The sequence below is a fragment of the Eulemur rufifrons genome, chromosome 21 (assembly GCF_041146395.1).
Source record: "Eulemur rufifrons isolate Redbay chromosome 21, OSU_ERuf_1, whole genome shotgun sequence".
In the NCBI taxonomy this organism is placed as follows: domain Eukaryota; kingdom Metazoa; phylum Chordata; class Mammalia; order Primates; family Lemuridae; genus Eulemur; species Eulemur rufifrons.
The window spans coordinates 2,510,458-2,529,478 of record NC_091003.1 but is presented as its reverse complement, the minus strand read 5'-3'; the positions used below and the strand labels follow the sequence as shown (position 1 = coordinate 2,529,478).

The 19,021-nt window shown below is 51.7% G+C and overlaps 1 protein-coding gene across 1 annotated transcript in view; it reads left to right on the top strand.

The window, feature by feature from the left end:
• TMEM132C (transmembrane protein 132C) overlaps nt 1-19,021 on the top strand; it is a 124,143-nt gene that overhangs the window by 92,031 nt on the left and 13,091 nt on the right. Inside the window, exon 5 of the mRNA XM_069497496.1 lies at nt 16,850-16,993. Within this exon, the coding sequence (XP_069353597.1) occupies nt 16,850-16,993 (144 nt within the window). The remainder of the gene's footprint in view (nt 1-16,849; nt 16,994-19,021) is intronic.

Genomic DNA, 19,021 nt, shown 5'->3' with positions numbered 1-19,021 from the left:
GATTTCTGGTTTCTCTAGAAAGAATTAGAAGATCTGGCGACCCGTGGCCCACAGGGCAGCCCCCGGTGGAGCTGAATAAAGGCTGCCTCCCCGTCTGCTGTGGGCCAGGCACGAACTAGGGTTACAACAATTTCTACCACGTCCATTTCACCTTGTTTTGCCTGCCCGTCCTCTGTGGGCATTTCACTGGAAATAACGCATATAATTAGCACGGTGCTTGGCACGGAGGAAGTACTCAGAGACATAGTAACCATTTTAATATATGATTCCTGCTGAATAATTATACCTCTCTACTCAAGAGTGCTGCAATCACCCAGCAATGAACATGGAGCACTGCTGCCCGCCGCAGCGTGGACGAGCCCTGGGAACGTTGCCCTAAGAGGGCAAAGCCAGTCGCAAAGGACCGCACTGCGTGAGTCCGTTTATGTGAAACTGCGGGAAAGGTAAATCCATAGCGACAAAGCTTAACCCAATGGCTGCCCAGGGCTTGGAGGGATGAGGGATGACAGCTAAGGTAGGCGGAGCTTCTTTTGGGGGTGCTGCAAATGTTCTGAAATGTATTGCAGAGATGGCTGCACAACTCTGAATCTGCTAAAACCATGGAATTATGCATTTTTAATGGGGGAATTGCATGGCGTGTGAATTGTATCTCAACAACGCTTTAAAAAAAATGTGCTGCAGCCTAGCTCTGGTGCCAGCACAAAAGCCACAGCCTCTGAGGACATGAGGGCTGAAGAGATGACGAGAAAAGAACAGACAGTTCCCAGGGGGAGGCGCGAGACCACCCTGGTTGGAATACGCACAGTCTGAACACCAAGGGCCGGATTCGAGTCCTGACACGTGTGGTTTCTGCTTCACACAGGAGGTTTCAGCCTCTTTGCCTGCGTCTCTCCTGCTGTCCCCGTGGGAACACATCTCCCACCACCTTCCTCACTGGTCTGTATTCAGCATCTCCTTCAACAATGATCAGACGGCCATTGCAGACATACTCTCCCAGTGTCCCTGCGAGGTCTGCAGCGGGTGGCATTGTCCTTCAGAGAGACACACCCAAGTCCTAACCCCGGTACCTGTGAATAGGACCTAACTTGGAAATAGGGTCTCTGCAGATGGGATTAAGGACCAGGATGAGAGCATCCTGCATTGGGGTGATTCCTAAACCAATGACAAGTGTCCTTCTAAGAGACAGAAAGAGGGGAGACAGAGAGACACCAGCGGGGACACCGCATGAAGATGGTGGCGGAGATCGGAGTGACGCCTCCACGAGCCGAGCATTGCGAGGATTTCTGTCCACCACCAGCAGCTGGAAGAGGCAGGACGGATCCCGGGAGCCGTCAGAGACAGCACGATCCTCCCCACACCTTGCGCTGTTGGAGCCACGAGAGGATAAATTTCTATTGTTTGTGACAACTCGTTACGGCAGCCACAGGCAGCTAACCCAAGCTTGGGACCATTATCTTCCCCGTGTTATAGGGAAGGAAGCTGAGACATAGCACGGTTAGATAATTTGCCCAGGACACACAGCTGCTAAGAGGCAGGCTGTGGCCTGAATGGGGTGACCCTGGCCCAGCGTGGGCTGCTAACCTCCCCGCCTCACTGCGGGCCGGCCAGGCAGAGACGGAGGAGGGTGTCGGCAAGTGTCCCACCGACGGGAGCGGCGTCTGCCTGGGTCTCCCACGCCCTGGCCGCTGCCTGTTCCTTGGCATCATCTCTCATCGACCCTCAGAGAATTCTTCTTTCTTGAATTTGCCAGAAAAACTCACAGAGTCGACAAACTCATTCTCTTTCCTTGAATCGCTTAAAAGAAAGAGACAAGATCCTTTTTTTCTTTTTCCTGGAGGCTTTTATTTGTCCAATATGTCAGTAGCACCATGTGGGATGAGGGATTTTGTGACCGGATTACTGCTTGCGCTTCTCAAAATTAAATCTGCAAAGCTGGGCCGGGACACAGGAAACTGGAACATTTCTCCACGAATTTGCAAGAGGTTTGCATTAATCGGAGAGATCAGTGCCGGGTGGCAGGGGAGGCCTCCCGGCTGCTGCTGTCTGGATGTGCCCGTTTGATGTGGACCTCACGTTCCGGCGGGTTCTCGCAGACGCCTCGGCAGACACGCTCGTTAACAATTGAGGAGGAGGTAATGAAGCCTCGGCGAGGAACCGGACTCGTGGAGGGCAGAGAGAAACCACCCGGAGAGGGGCAGCCATTCGCACGCTCGGCCGACAGCAGGGCAGGCCTCTGTTTGGAGCCCGAAAAATCTTATTACCAGACACTGTGTTCGCCGGGACGGACAACAGGCAGGGTTTCCTGTAATTCAATTTTACAAGGAAACTTGGAAGGGTAGCGTGTTAAGTACTCCTAATTATATGTATTTTGATAATTAAGTGTCCAGTGACATAAAACAGTTACTGTTTTGTTTGCTACATCAGCTCTTTCTGACCACACTTCCCATTTTCTCTAGATTTCCATTGATTTTATTTATTTATTGGCTAGTAATGAACCAAAATGCCTCCTTTTCATCCTATTATCTGGTTCTTTTCAAATTCTCCAGTGTAAAGATTAAGTCAATGTCAGAGGAACGAGTCAATGAATTTGAGCCAAGAAGAAGAAATATCCACATATAATCTTTTAAAAAATGAATGTTAGCCAAAACTTAAGATAGTAATTAAACCTGAAATGTGAGGGGAATTAAAATGCTCACTGTCGTTAGTCGTTGGAGAGATTAAAGCCATGATGACATATGGCCTCACACTCACTAGAATGGCTAAAATGGAAGTGGCGGACAATACTAAGTGTTGACGTGGATGTGGGTAAACTGCTTTGGAGGTGGGAATGTGGTAGGATGATAATTTGTCAGAAAACAGTGTGGCGGTTTCTTAACACATGAAATGTACGCTTGTCAAACAACCCAGCAATTCCACTCTCAGGTACTGAGGAGAATTAAAAACACCCATCCACATGGAGACAGGTACACAGATGTTATTCTGCAACATTGTTCAGAATCTCCCGAAACGGAAATCAATCCACGTGTCCCACAGCTGGGGAAAGAATAAACAAAGCGTGGTATCACCAAACATTCAAACACTTATTTAGCAGTAAAATAAAACAATAAATGAAAATGAATTAAAAACCGGCAAAAAAATAAACAACTGGGATGAAAATCAGGCAAGCATAAAAAAATCACGTATTGTAGGATTCCATTTATAGGAACTTCCTAGAAGAGGCAAAACTATAGGGACAGAAAGCAGATCAGTGATTGCCCGGGGCTGGATGTTGGAGCAGAGATTAATTGCAAATAGCACAAGGGAGCCTTGTACGTGATGGAAGTGTTCCAAAACCGGGTGGTGGTAAAGGTTGGACTAGTGTATAAAGTTACTGAAACTGTAGCTGACTGTACCCTTAAAATGGTTAGATTTTGTGGCGTGTATATTTCGCCTCAACAGGGCTCTGGAGCAGTCAACAACATTAGGGACGTACACTCCTGTCTTGCTCTGATCAGCCGTGTGAGCGGTGGGGTATTTTTGTTCAGAAAAGTTAGTAAAAGTGAAATGTGTGCTTGCTGGGCACTGTGTGTGGCCGGGCTCTGCCTCATAGTGTGTGTCATCTGTTATTCCGGGGGCAGATGCTGGGGGTTCCTTCTGTAGTTGGGGTCGAGGAGGATTCATGGGGTTTTTTGTTCGATCTGGGGAGGCAATGTTGAAAGGGAAAATGTGTCCCCTGTGCTAACAACTACAAGGGAATTAATGTGGCACTGATATGTATGAACTTTCTGGTCTTCCCCGAAAGAGGCAGCCCGTAGACTCCGAGAGGACCTCTGGTCCGGTGAGAGCGTCTAACCCCACTGGACAAAGCCTGCAGACCAGACATGGTTGTGCCCAAGCCACCGTCCACGGAGGGTCTGGGTGGACCACGGGGCTGTGGATCTCCCCAAGCCCAGCACAGACGCCCTCCTCTCCTGGCCCCTCCCCAGCCCGGGTGGAATTCCAGCAGGATCCTTCCGATTCTTGGCTGGCGTGATGCAGGGACAGGAACCAGCTGTTGGTGTTCACTCCTCAGCATCTCCCCGACAAAATCCAGAGAAGCCCTTGCTGCCTGGTTGTGGTGTCTGACCACCCATGCTGTGGGGCATCCAAGATCCTTCCTGCAAATTCCCTCATGGCTTGAGTTATCCAGAGCTCAATTCGGTGCTCACGTCCCCAATCCCCACTGGGTGAAAGCTCTCTACGTGATTTTACGAGCACCGAGGAATCCTGCCGCCAGCATTCTCCTCCCCGATGGCCCACCCGTGCTGGCTCCGAGTGCACCATCGCCAGCTCATCCCTCTCTGCTGTGTCCCCCGTCCCTGTGGTCCTCTTTGAAATGCCGGTGTTCCTGGCAGAGTCACCATTGCAGCACAGTCCAACAGATGTGAGCATGAGCGCGTGTACCGGACAGCTCTCTCGCGACCAGGTGAACGCCAGCCTGGCTTCCCTGGGTGAGTCGTCAGCACCTGTCCCACCAGCTGCCAAAACAGACAGGCGCTGGGGTTTCAGGGGTGCAACACAGCCAAGGTGTATTTAGCAAAGTCATCAAAGTGTGGGACGGGTCATCCTGGGCTGTCATCCTGGGCTCTCCTCCAGGCAGTGACTCGGGGATTCCACTCACACCATCCTGTGACACTGCCAGCCCAGACTGTCCCTTCGGGGAGAGAGAAAGCAGAGAACTGGCACTCTGGCTCTCCCCTGCCTCTGCCTGGAAGGGACACACATCATCTGCACTCACATTTTGTTGGCTGCAAGGGGTCGGGGACACGGACTCTCCCTCGTTGTTCAGGAAAGAGAGGAGATCCAGGTGTGGGTACACATCCGAAATGTCACCCACGCCATATACCACTGGCCGATTTTGCCTCCTTCGTAATATTGCTGGCCAGGTTCTGCCCCCAGGACTGACCTCAGAAACACCCTCGATTTCATAGCAATGACACCTGTTTATACTTAAGCAATGTACAATACCGAAAACAGTGAAAGACGCCACAACATTGGGGAAATAAAGTATGTATTTCTCAGCTGCCTCCTTTCTTGACTAGACTGCAAAAACAGGGACATTTCTCAGGGAAGTCGATGCCACGTACGCCACATGCCACCCCAAAGGACGATCTGTTTACTATGTCAGGTACGGCGCTGGTGCCTGCTTAAATTGAATTGCTTTCTTGTTTTAGATGCACGTTTCGGAATAGATTCTCTCGCTCGCATTAGGAGCAAATTGACAGATAAGTAAAGTTTGTCTCCTGCACCCAGCTTGCACTGGGGAGGAATTGGAAGTAAATGAGGTGGGGTTTGGGTTTCCCTGTAGTGACAGAACCCAGAGTTATTGCTCTGTTACCGCAGGCCTGCAGAGCTGTCAGCCGTGTCCTCGGGGAGGGAGGAAAATTTGCTCAGCTACCATCTGAGAGGAGTTGCTGCTCTGCGGGATTGCTCTGCTAAGTGGTTTACTGTTGTGAGCCTGCTTCTTCCGCGGCGAAAGTCGGGCCGCAGTGGGGAAGACGAATGAGGCTTGTTTTTAACTCCATGGACTAATGTGGTTGCCACGGTTCTCCACGGTCAAAAAGCCACACGCCTGGACCCCTGCAGGTCATTTTAGCACGGACGACTTTCCTTTTGTATTCTGACCTGTGTGCCCTTGGGCTCTTCAAGTACCCCAAGGAAACCCATGCATCCCCCACGTAAGAGTCTCACTCAAAGGTCATTGCTGTCGTAGGACTCTTCACAGTGGACAGAAATGTATAAAACATTTTTAAAGATTTTTTTAAAAGGTCGTTGCTGGACCACGTTCATTGGAAGAAGAGGGGGTCACTGTGGTCACCGAGAGGGCAGCAGGGAAACTGCAGAGTGAGTGTCACTGGTTCCTGAAATTCCCCATGTGCTGAGCACGGAGGCGGGTGATAATCAGAACTATCAGGTGAAGTGGCGGGAGCTCCGACCAATCAGGACAGAGCAGGGGTGTATCATTGACCAATCAGAAAGGAGCTGGAGGTGATTCTGCGTGTCAGCCCCAGGCACAAATCCCCAGCCACAGGTGTGTGTGAATCCAGCCATCGTTCGCTGTCCTGTCCCTCACCCTGATTTCTGACTCCACCTTCCATTCCGTCCGCGTTAAGAAACTAGGCTAGCCCAGTCTTTCTTGGGGTTTCTGCCCCCTTCATGCATTTTGGGGGTAACGGTTTCTGGATCTCCTACTGCCCAAGGCAAAGCTGGCTTGAGGGGGGTTTTGTTTCCTGGCCTTGACACACACGCGTTGCCCTGTGCCATCCCTTGTTCCTAGAGTGTGGTCTGTTTATGTCTGCGGTTGTCTCCAGCCCAGCACAGGGCCCTGGCCTCGTTCCCAAGGCTGGTGCTGTCAGACACCTGCATCTGGGACCGCAGTCCTGCTCTCACAGGAAACAGGCCAAGGCCCCTCTTCTTCTTCCCTACTCAAGGCCTTCTTCAGAGAGTGCCGAGCCCCAAATTCCTTTCTCAGAAATGCAAATTAGAACAGCTTGCAAGTGGTTTTTCTTTTTCATCCATACCCCATACATTTGTAGAGCAGCTACCACGCACAGTCACTGTTCCAGACACCAGGGGTGGAAGGGTGAACGAGAGACACATTTTCCCTTCTTGGTGCTTCTGTTTCAGAGGGAGACAGACACGGCCTCAAAGCTGAACTGGAATAGTGTCTGCTGGGTGATCACAGCTACGGGGACCACAGCAGGGAAGGGGAAAAGCAAGAGTGTGAGGATGGAGTCACGTGGGTATCTGAGGGAACAGCATTCTAGGCAGAAGGAACAGCATATGCAAAGCCCATCATGTTCAACACACAGCTGTGAGGCCACCGTGGCTGGAAAATGTGATGGAGGGGAAGAGAAGTGGGGAGGAAACCACAGCGGCCCCAGGGGTCCAGATCCCGCGGGACGTGGGCCTCATTCTGAGTGAGCTGAGAGCCAGGGGAAGGTTTGAGCAGAGCAGAGACATGGTCTCATCCGGGTTTCACAGGGCTCAGCCTGTCGGCTGTGTGCAGGGTCACCGCTCTCGAAATACGATCCTGCTGCGAAGGCTAGAGAGTGAGAGAGCTCCCAGCACCGTCCTGCCCCACACACCAAAGGGGTTTCTCGTTGGCCGTGGGCGGGGCCCGGGCCAGGGGCAGAGCTGCACGGATCACACACAAGGACGCTTTCCTGTTCCCCGGAGATGGGAAGTGGGACAAGTCGGCCTCACAGCGTCCCATCGATCTGTGCTTTCAAACCGCAGGAGACACAGGACCCAACAAAGGACTCCTGTGCTCGCCAAGGGTCAGCCATGCGGGGTCACTCATTAAGATGCAGCTCGCAGGGCAGCCATCGACGGAGACGGTGATGAATGCGACACCGTCTAGGAATGTCCGCAGCTCGGAACACGGAGTTCTTGGAGCCACCAGAAACAGCATTCACAGAAGACAGGGGGGGCATCTCCGTGTGCCTGTGAGAGGAGCGTCCTCAGACTGGGGACGGGGACCCCCAGACAGGACGCCTGGCTGGAGGTCGTCATGGCCGCGCTCCCCAGCCTCTGACCCGTGCAAAGCCCTTCTCCAGCCTCGGTTGCTTTATGGAGTGAACACGAGAAACACTGCCAGGGAGCGGATTGCACAGCACAGAAGACAGTGCTTGGGCCACGGGATTATTCTATGTCAGCAAAGAGGAGTTAAAGAAAGACGATTTGCCTTGGAGAAAAGTCTATGTAATCACGTGCTTTTAAAAGGGACCTTCCAGCATCCCACTCCTACACGCACACTTAAGACAAATGAAAAGCTGCACCAGCACGGAGACTGGTGCTCAAATGTCCGCACAGCATCGTGCACGATAGCCAAGGAGTGGGCGCAACCCAGATGTCCGCCAGTGGGTGAATGGAGACACGAAATGTGGTCCGTCCCCACGATGGAATATTATTAGGCCATAAAGAGGAAGAGCTGATCCTGCTACTACCACGTGGGGAGCTGGGGAACATGATGAGAGAGGCCAGACGCAAAAGGCCTCACGCTGTAGGATTCCACTTGCACGAAATATCCAGAGTAGACAAGTCTACAGAGAGGGAAAGGGGACCAGTGGCTGCCGGGGGCTGGGGGAGGGGAGGTGGGGCCTGGATGCTAATGAGTAAGGGGGCTCCCTCCTTTCAGGGCGATGGAAATGTTCTGAAACTAAAGTACACTTTACCTGGGTGAATCATACGGTATCTGAATCATATCTCAATAAAGCTGTTTTTTATTTTTTAAAAAGGCTTTCCTGAGATATTTAATGTTTGCATTTGCCTTTTCAAAGTCAGATCAGAGTATTTTCAGGGATATTGTGTTGGCAGTTTAGTGGCTCAGGGGATGGGCTGTGGGGTCCGACCGGCCCAGGTTCTGTCCCCGGTTCTCCTCCCCAAGTCCACCTGGAGGAGCTAGTTAATTACATTTCCTGTGACTCTGTTTCCCAACCTGTGAGGTGGGGGAGAAGTGAAGTGCCTGCCTCATCAGTGCATGCAAAAAAATGCCTGGAACAGCATCCAGTGCTTGGAACGAGCTCAGAGTCATGCTGGGCCGAGAGGTGGCCGGTGTTCTAACCTCGGTGGTGTTGGCTGGGTATGTACACCGTCAGTCAGATCGGAGGGGCTGTTTCACAGAAAGGGGGAGCGCGGGGAGGGCTTGGCTGTCAGGAGACCAGAGGGGTCTGAATCTCAGTCCTCCGGGACTCAGTTTCCCCCGCTGGGGTAACACCAACCCTTTCTGTGGCGTGTGTCGAATATCACAACTGAGGCAGTAATTCACGTGAACATTCTCTGCAAAGAACGAAGAGACACTGCTGTGGGTTGAAGTGTTTCCTCTCAAAAAACTGTTGAAGTCTTGACCCTCAGGAACTGTGACTCTGACCTTATTTGGAAATAGGGTCTTTGCAGACGTAATCAGGTTAAGATGAGGTCATTAGGGTGGGTCCTAATCCAGTGTCTGGTGTCCTTATAAGAGGGAAATTGGGACACAGACACACAGGGAAAACACTCTGACGGTAGAGATGGAAGCGATGCGTCCACAAGCCGAGGAAAGGCAGCGCTGCAGGCAAACACCCGAAGCTGGAAGAGGCAGGAAGGACCCTCCCTGAGCCTTCGCCGGGAGCTTGGCCCTGCCGACACCTTGGTCTCAGACTTCCAGCCTCTGGAACAGCGAGAGAACACATGTCTGTTGTTTTATGCCACCCAGTTTGCAGTACCTCATTACAGCAGCCCTAGAAAACTAACAGAGACATAAGCATCAATTATCATCATCCTCACTGCTCTGCGTGCAGCAGTGCGATGCTCCTGCCTCTCACCCTGCAGGTGCCCAGCAACTCCGAGCCCGGCTGGTTGTTTATTTACCTCTGAGCTGGCCGCTGAGCTGGCCTCACTCGGCTCCAAAGCAACTCCGCTGCGCTCTGCCGCAGAACGCTGGGCTGAGATGCCTTCCGCTGTGAGGCTTGGATCCTAACTGGTGCACTGTTCCGTTGTGCTGAGATTTCTGGGAGGAACTGCAAAGTCCAGAGAGGACAGAGGAGAAAATATGGCTGAGGACGACCGCAGCGTGGATGGACCTGAGGGCGTATTGATGGAGAAGGTCTTCTCTCTGGCTGGCAGATGTGCAGAAGAGAAAGCCTGCCTGAAGGCAGCGTCCCCTCCTCCTCCCCTGCCCTGCCACCTCCCGGCTCTCACGGCTCCTGCAGAACCTAAAGCCACTGCAGAGGAAATCATGGGGACGTGAGTGTCCCCGTGGGTGTGGGCGGTGTATTTCCCTAGCAGTATCTCCCTGAGCATCTTTTAAATCAATTCTACCACCAGATTATACAGAACCCCAAGGGTTCATTAGGAGCGGTGTGGACCGATGGCAGGTCCAGCCTGGTCTGCTGCAGCAGGCCTGCCGTCTGCAGCCGGCGGTAATAGGGTTCCCTTTGCTCCCCCGGTGGGAGAGCTTGTTAGACCACACCATGCCTCGTAGCTGGGGTCTGCGCTCAGCCTGCCTGAAGGGAAAATTGCATTAGTGGGTGGAATTGGGCGAGGCCTCCCTTCAATGCCTGTTGTGTGTTGTGTGAGCAGCAATGTGTGATTAGTCACAGGATTATGCAAATTGCTGGCTGCACCTAACAAAGTCAGCTTGTTAATCAGATGACACTTCTCTGGGTTTCTCTGCCCTGAATCCAGAACCCTCCTTTCAAGCTAATCAGCGCAGCCATTGGTGGCCGGGCCGCACGGTGCATCAGAGACGGTAACTGCTGTAGGACGGGAGTTGGCATCTGCAAGGACAAGGCCCCCGGCTCCCCCAGAGAGAATGACCTGACACCCAGGGATCAGGAGAGGCCCTTGGGTGCAAGAGGCCCCTTCATGCTGGAAAAATACTCTCATTCAGGGATCAGCAAAGTTGCTCTCTAACGGGCTGGCGAGTCAATATTTTCAGTTTTGCGGGACGCAGTCTCTGTTGCACATTCTTTTCCTTTTCTTCCTTTTTTCCTTTTTTTTACAAGCCTTGACAAGTGTAAATATCCTTCTCGGCTCACAGGTTCACAGAAAATCACACACCGGCAGGATCTGGCCTCTGCGCTGTATTAATCGGTCTGTGAAATCCAACGTGACGTGCTCCTCTCCCCGTAAAAGCTGAGCCTTTTTCTTTTTCACTCCAAGAAACAGCACGCGGTTGCCATCTCTCTTCTCAGCACTTACTATGAATTAGTAAACAGTAGACTTGCCCATTAACTGAATTCACTCTGCGTTACCTTCTTCAGAGAAAACGTGAAAGTCTCGGTCTGCAGTCAGCCCCACGAGCTCCCAGAGGGGCCGGAGCCAAACAGGCGGGCTCTGTGGGCGCCTGCTCAGGTGGAGGAGGAGGTGGGGTGCTCACCTGCTGCTCCTCCCGCAAAGCCGGCTGGGAGAGGGGCTCACGGGGCTGGACTGCTTCTCTGGCTGCAGGTGGAAGGAAGGGGATGGCTGGGGTTGAGAGTCACTGATGTCAGGAAATGAGTCAGCGAGAAACGGAAGCTATGCTTGTCGCTCCGTGCCGTAGCTTGTCTGGTCCGGGGTGAGGCCCTTGCACCTGTCTGCCACTCCCAGGCTCCGCAGTGGACAGGACGAGGACAAGCCCTGGGCAGCCCCGGGTGGCAGGGTCAAAGGACAAAACGTGTAGACTCTCCGTCTAGCCATTTCCCTTCCAGGATCAGAGGTTAACACATACACGGAGAGATTTAGTTATTTGTGAAAGCGAAGAACGTAAAACACTCTAAATTTCCATCGATAGGGAAATGGAAAAGTAAAATACGGCAAAGGAACGTGATGGAATTGCAGCCAGTCTTTAAGACGGATGACCTCGGTCAGTACGTAGATACGGATCTAAGTAGGGATAAATCGTCCAGCGGTACAGACGGTGGATCATGAAAACACAATGTTGAGCGAGAAAAAAGTAAGCTGGTGAAAGTCCAATCTGATACAGAAACCACATAAAACATGTTTGTATAAAATACGAAAGCAGGAGACAATGCCATGTTTTCTTTACATAGACAGAGATATTTGGTAAAAGTGTAAATTCACAAACTGGAAGGATACACCCGAATTCCCGACGGCGGTTGCCTCCAGGGAGGGAAATCGAGGAGCAGAGCTGGAGAAACGACAGAGGAGAGTTCAAAGTTAGCAGTCAGATTTTCTCTCTTTCATAAAAGAAAAAAAAAAAAAAAAACACCTGAAACAAATACAAAAAGTGCTCATTTTTAATACATTTTATACGTGTTTAGATGTGGGCTACAAGTCTGACTTGTTTTGATTTGGTTTCCTGTTCCTGCCCCGACACGGCCCCAATTTTCAGAGGGAAAGAGAAATTCGAGTGGGAAAATCTGGCTTCCCTCCCTCCACCCACCGCCCGACCCGAGACACTTGCCGCTGACTCGGAAGAGCTGCCCTTTGAGTCAACTTGGACTTTCTCCCCAGCCCTGACTGGCGATCCATAAACATTATCTGATTTCATCTTCGCAGCAGCCCTAATTATTCCCTGGGTTCCCAGTCGGAGAAACGGATGCTTGGAGAATTTAAATCATAGCAAGAAGAGGGCAGCTCTGTCTCAGGTCCCCGCGCTCAACCTATCGAGAGGTCGTGGCCCGGAACACGTGCATGTTGAAGCCTGGCGAGACCTCCCGAAGGCTGTGTGCCCTGGACAAGCCAGCCACCCAGCTCGTGCCTCGGTTTCCCCATCTGTCACTTGAGAATGGCAAGACTTCCTGCTTCATCGCAGCACGTTTGCAGTTGTGATGAGAGTATTTAGCCTCACCTAGCAGGCACCGAGAGCTCCCCAAGTGTCACTCGTTTTTTCATCGTTTTATTAGCTACTACCTCTTCTTGACTCCCAGACTCATGAATTGAGAGAGGTGGTTTTTCTTCTGTCTGGGACATTTTAGATTCAGCTCACCCTTTCCTCAGACCCTCACGGGACTTGAACCCTGCTAATTGGTTCGAGAGGCTGGTGTCTGGTCTCTGAGCCACAGGTGTGTTTGCACTTAGCCGCGTTTCCAGGGTAAGTCACTGCACCTGGCTTGTCTGAGGCCAGCCCAGCCCAGAGTCAAATCCTGGTCTCAGCCTGGCTGCGGCCTTTCTGTGGCCTTTCCACGGCTCTGGCCCCATCCCACACACTTTTCTTTCTTTTTTTTTAAATTGAGATATAATTCACATGCCATAAAATGCATCACTGTAAAGTACACAATTCAGCGGTTCTTAGCATGTGCGAGGTTGTGCAGCCACTGCTGCTAAGCCCAGAGCACCTTCATCACCACAATGGAAACCCTGGACCCCCTAATCAGCCCCTCCCTGCCCCCCCACCACCCGGGGGCCAGCACTAATCCACCCTCCATCTCTGTGGACTTGCCTGTCCTGGGCATTCCCTGTGAGTGGAGCTGCACCCTGTGTGGTCTTGGTGTCTGGCTTCTCTTCACTCAGTATGCTGTTTCCACGATCCGTCCACACTGCAGCACGGAGTCATTCTTTTTGATGGCCGCATGGTATTTCATTGCGTGGATAGGATGCATTTCCTCACTGTTTCCTGCTCTGCACGGGGACCCTCAGGGGACAGTCCCAGTGGGGCATTTCACACTCTTCCACGGGCTAAACGCCCCATCTCTCCAGCCAGTGGGGCTCCCCTAATGTAGTTTTAGTCTGTTCACGCTCCTGAGTCCTTTGAACACTCCAGAAGCAATTCTGTGTTGTTTATTTATTTAAAAATTAAAAATACAACTTACCCGGAAGATGGTCAAGCCAATTTACATTTATGAGGGCAAATCAAGCAACAAAGCACGATTGCTCAGAAGCCTCGGGCTTTTGTCAAATGTGATACGATGGAGAACGTACCCTGTGTTATTGATTCTTTTCAGCCAAACAGAGCAGTTCTCTGATTTGTGATGAGAGGGGTGGCGGGAGAGAGAACGGGGTGAAAGGAGAGCAGAAACATTTGATAAGACAGAAAGGTTCCGGGTGGGGGTTGTGCCTTTGTGGTGTTCTGCGAGGCCCTGAGACGGTGTTGATAAGCTTTCCCTGCTACCTGCTGGAGCCGACGGGAACCGTACGCCCCTGCGCCTTCAGGAACAGGGCTGCCCTCCGTGACGCTGACCTGGCCATGGCCCGGGTGGGGCCGAGGGAAGGCAGCCAGCAGCGTAAGCCGTCCCCACAGCGGCGCTGAGCTGCAGGGTGAAGGGAGGCGCATCTGCTCCCCGCCAGGCCACAAGGCATGTTCCTCTAGTTCCAGCTGGGTTTGGGCAGGTTTCAGAAAACCATACGATTTTATGCACTGAAATAGTGCACTAGGCACAGCACTGTGAACGGGCCTCGGCCAAACAGGTACTTGGCAGGTGCAACCAGCCACGTAGAATTCTGTGCCCTCTACGTCAACACACACACAGGCACACACACACACGTGTACATACACATAGGCACATGCACATACATGTGTACACAGGCACAGCCACACGCACATACATGTGTACATACACACAGGCACACACATACATGTGTACATACACAGTGGCACATACATGTGTACACAGGCACAGGCACACACCCATACATGTGTACATACACACAGGCACAGGCACACACACATACATGTGTACATACATAGTGGCACATACATGTGTACACAGGCACAGGCACACACCCATACATGTGTACATGCACACAATGGCATGTGCACATACATGTGTACATGTGCACATACATGGGCACATACACATGCACACATACATTTTTAACGCTCTGCCTTCACCACACCCTGAGTCTTGGACTTGGCCTTCTCAGCCTCCAGAACCGTGAGAAATGAATCCCTGCTGTTTGGAAGCCCCCCTGTCCGTGACGTTTTGTTGTAGCAGCCCGAGTGGACTAAGACAGATGTCTAGGATTGGACAGTCTGGAAGACAGTTAGCGATGAGGTAGCCCAACCCCTAATTTGTAAAATGAGGAAACCAAGATTCCAAGCGATGGAATCAGGATGGTACCGAAAGTTCATGCAAAGCACCGACTGGAACTCGGGATTCCGGAGTTCCAGCACCCAGCAAGCAACAGATGCCAGAGTTATTTGTCAAGAGAGTGATTTTTAAATGCAGAGAACTTCTTTCGTGTGGCATAGCCAGTTTGTCTCGGAGGCCAAAGTTTCCTTCTATCATTTGTTATTTGTACGACTGTCAATTTTCTGCTCCTGAAATTAATATTCATCAGTGAAAAACACCTAAAGTCCAACCAGTCTTAATTTCGGTGAAATGCAATTTAGGGGTAGGGAGTGTGAGGGTATGTGTGTATGTGTGTATGTGTAAAACTGCAACAACTGTTAGAGAGTGAATCACAATTAATCCAGGAGGGGTGTGCTGCCTTAATGAAGCCATTAGCCAAAGCCCATTACGAGAGTGAAAGTGTGAAGACGGAACCATGAGCACATTACCTGTAATGAACCTGCAGATGGACTTGGGGATTTCTGTGGTATTCTTAGCATCCGTAATAGCCGCCGTGCACGCTGCCCGGGTTGCAGCCCAGCCCCGGGAAGCCGGAGATGCAGCCAAGGGTCGTTTAACTGCCGGCCGACGTGTGAGCATCGGAGAGAAGCTGAGACTCTGCTTATGACTCATAACTCTTTCCACTGTGCTCTTGTTTAATGCAAAAGGTCATTTTGGTGTCAATTGCTTCCCTGGAGAAAGAACAGAGGAAACCTCTTTCTCGCTTCAAACCGGAGCAGCGTTTCTGGAGAGAGGCTTTGGGGGAAATCGGCCCAAAGGTGAAAGGTGTCCCTAGATGCCCCAAAGCCAAACGACCTTTTTCACGCCCCTCTGGCTGTAAAGAGTAGGATTGCCAAAGGGCAAGCAGGGGGTAGCCCACAAACTCAGAAAGGAGGTATTTTCTTTATCACTTTGCAAATCAAGACCCATAGAAGAGGCATGATGCGAATAGTTCTGCATGAGGTCAGGGTGAACGGGCTATGACGAGGTCCCATGGCTGTGTTGGGACAAGCTCCCAGGGAGCAGCAGGTGGAGAAGGTTTGCTCTTCTTAAGTCTGCAGTTAAAAAGGAAGCCCCAGTGGTCTGGCGTCCATTGCCCAAGCTCAGGGATTATGGGCATTTGGGGATAAAAATGACCTGACTTGTTGGTCTTGTAGTGGACACTGCTGAGGCTGTAGTTGTTGTAGTTGTGTTTTCCCTGCCAGGAATCTACGCATCCTGTCTTCTTCCAACAGCATGATCCTGATCTGTAAAAACTGCCTTTGTCCTGTTGCAGTCAGTCTTGGTAGTCCTGTTGGTCACAGCACCCTGCTCCCCTCTGGATAAGGACCCAAGTGAGACCCATCACACCCTCCCCCCAGGGAACTTGCATCTTAGAGGAGCGAGTGGCTCAAGAGCAGAAATGGTCGTAGACACGCATGCTGCCTTACTCTGGGATGATGTCCGTTATCTCCTGCTGTCCCCGTCCTCGAAGGTGACCTGGCCTTTGCAGAGCCTCATTCAGCTTTTCCTCTGATTCCGGCAGCAGCCTGGGGTCTAGGCAATGGGTATCTGTGTCAGTTTCCTGACAACGCTCTGACGAATTAAAACGAATTCACCATCCTGTGGTTCTGGAGGGCGGAAGCCAGAAATGAGTCTTCTGAGGATACGTTAGGGTGTTGGCAGGGTCACACTCCTGTGGAGCTCTGGGAGAAACACCTGTTCCTTCCCATTTCCAGCTGTGAGGGGCTGTCCCCATCTCTTGGCTCATGGCCATGTCACTCTGACCTGTGCCTCCGTCTCCACACCCCCTTCTCTGCCTCTGACCCTCATGGTGCCCTCTTATAGGGTTACGTTGGTCCCGTCTGGATAATACAGGATAATCTCCCCCCAGTCAAGATCCTTAATTTCATCACAGTTGTGAAATCCCCTTTACCATGTAGGGAAACATAGTCACGGGTCCTGGAGGTTGGGACCTGGGTATCTTCTGCAGGGGGCCCGAGGTAGAACACCCTTCAACCCACCATGGTACCATCTTACTCAGCGTGCCCAGAGTTAGTTTCTGTTCCTTGCAGCCAACACCCAACTAATGTGTTCCTCCTGCCTGGTCTCTATAATAGAGGGAAACAAATAGATATTTTTCAATTGTTGTTGGAAACTAGGAAGATATCATACATAAGCCAAAAGTGAACTATTGAACATTCCTAGGAAACTGTTCCACAAAGAATGTCCCCTTTGCCCGGGTTCCTAAGGTCACTGCTGCCGCGTGTCTTGTCTAAACGAGGACATCCTGGTGTTTGCCTCGAGAGGTTCCACTGTCGGGCACCCAGCAGCACTGATCATCTCCATTGACCCAGGTGTGTCCGGTTCCTTTGCAGGACACTGAAATTCTGAACACCGCCATCCTCACGGGAAAGACGGTGGTGCTGCCCATCAAGGTGGTCTCCGTGGAGGAGGACAGCGCCGTGACGGACATCTCGGAGGCGGTGGAGTGCAAGTCCACAGACGAGGATGTCATCAAAGTGAGTGAGTCCACACCCAGTGGGAAGGAGCGGCCCGTTCCCTGGGAGCTTTTACGTGGGAATCTGAGGTCCAGCTTTGCAGAGGCCGACGTGCAGCTGAGTCGCTCGACTTCTCCATTGCCATGGTTGGGTTTTGTTTGTTCTTTCTTTCTTTCCTTATTTATTTAAAAATATATAAATTGCATATGTTTATCGTGTACAACATATTGTTTTGAGATGCACATACATTGTGGAATGGCTAAATGGAGCTAATGAACACATGTATCACCTCACATACGTGTCATTTTTTGCAGTGAGAATTCTTAAAATCTACTCTCTTAGCAACTTTCAAGAATGTAATGTATTGGTATTAACTGACGTCACCATATCGTGCCATAGATCTAGGGAACGTCGTCCTCTGGTGTAACGGAAACTTTGTACCCTATGACCAGCATCTCCACAACCTTCCCCCACCCAGCCACCGGCGACCACCTTTCCACTCTCTGCCTTCCTAAGTTCAACTTTGTTAGATTCCACGTAGAAGTGAAATCATGCAGTATTTGCCTTTCTGTGCCTGGCTTATTTAATTTAATGTAATGTCCTCTAGGTTCATCTATGTTGTCCCAAATAACAGGATTTCCTTATTTGTTAAGGCTGAATGGTCTTGCGTTGTGTATACGTACCACCTTTTCTTTACCCACTCACCTGTTGTTGAACAATATCCATCCGTGTTTTCCACAAAACACGTGATAATTCATTCAACAGAGAGGTACTGGCTGTTCTCTAGGTACCATCCGGTATTGTGATGCTGCAAAAATTTAAAACCGGTGTGGTCCCTGCCGTCACGGTACCCAGCACCCTAGCGGCGGAGGGAGGCAGGTCTAACACACGTGTGAGAGTGTTGCCGGGTGAGGAGGGTGGTGCTGGGCTCGTACAGGGTGCTGCGCCAGGGGGTGGCTTGGGCGGGGGTTACTCTGCATGGGGGGGTCTCCAAGGAGGGGACATTCGAGCCAATTAACGGGGGAAGTAACGAGTATTAGTGCCTTCCCTGGACTGCACCCTCGATTCGCACTGTGTTCTGTGCACACCCCCGTGTTCTGTGCACACCCCCGTCCTAATGAGGCCGGCATGGAATACTCTGGCCTGAGCACCCCATCCCGCCTGCGCTGTCTGCAGAAGCTCCCGCTGCCATAGGCCACCGGGCGCCGCCCACAACGGGGCGGAGATGCTGAGACTTAAAGCATCATTAGAGAAAGTTCATCTGCTGAATCTCCAGCGCAGCCTGCCTGACCTCCGGGGCACGATTCCAGCTAATGGATCCCAGCGCAGAGCTAAAAATAATGCATACGGGCAAGAAGCAGGCCGGCTTTTCCCCGGTGACCGAAGGTGCCTGCATTAGCTCCGGTGTGTGGAGAGCAGCCTTGCTCAGCCGACAGCCCCATCGTCCCCCGAGCTCGAGCTCCCGTCAGCACTAAACTCCGAGCCCTTAAGAGAGAGAAGTTCTTTGGTAACAGCCTGACGAGTTCAAAGCGCCTGCAGGATCTCTTAGCTCTTTGGGGGGACATCCCTCCCCAGGTAGGAAGGTGGGCAGAGTTTCCCATTTGTGCTTGTCGTGCTCGAGGGGCTTTGGAAGAAATGCTGGAAGGTCTTTGTCCTCAACAGCCGTTTGGTTCTCAGATGAAAGGAAATTAAAGAAAGCAAAGAAATTCCTGGAATCCGGGAGTCCTGGGCTCCAGGTGAGGCTGGTGACGTTGCCCAGCCACGCACCTTTTCGGGACCCAGGACCCCACTGTGAGGTGAGGAAGCTCCTTCCACGAGGGGTTCTAGCACCCGCCTCCCCTCCATCTGGGGTGCAAAGCGCAGTTTAAATAGCGCGTTTAAGAGCTCACACTCGGCCACTGATGTGGTTCTCTTTGGGGTTGATTCCTTCATCTGCAAAGTGGGGGACACTCGCGCCCCCTCATGAGATCATGTGGGTTCCAATGCAGCAGTACCTGGAAAGCAGGCAGGACAATGCTCGTGCTGGCTCGAGCACCCAGGTAGACCCAG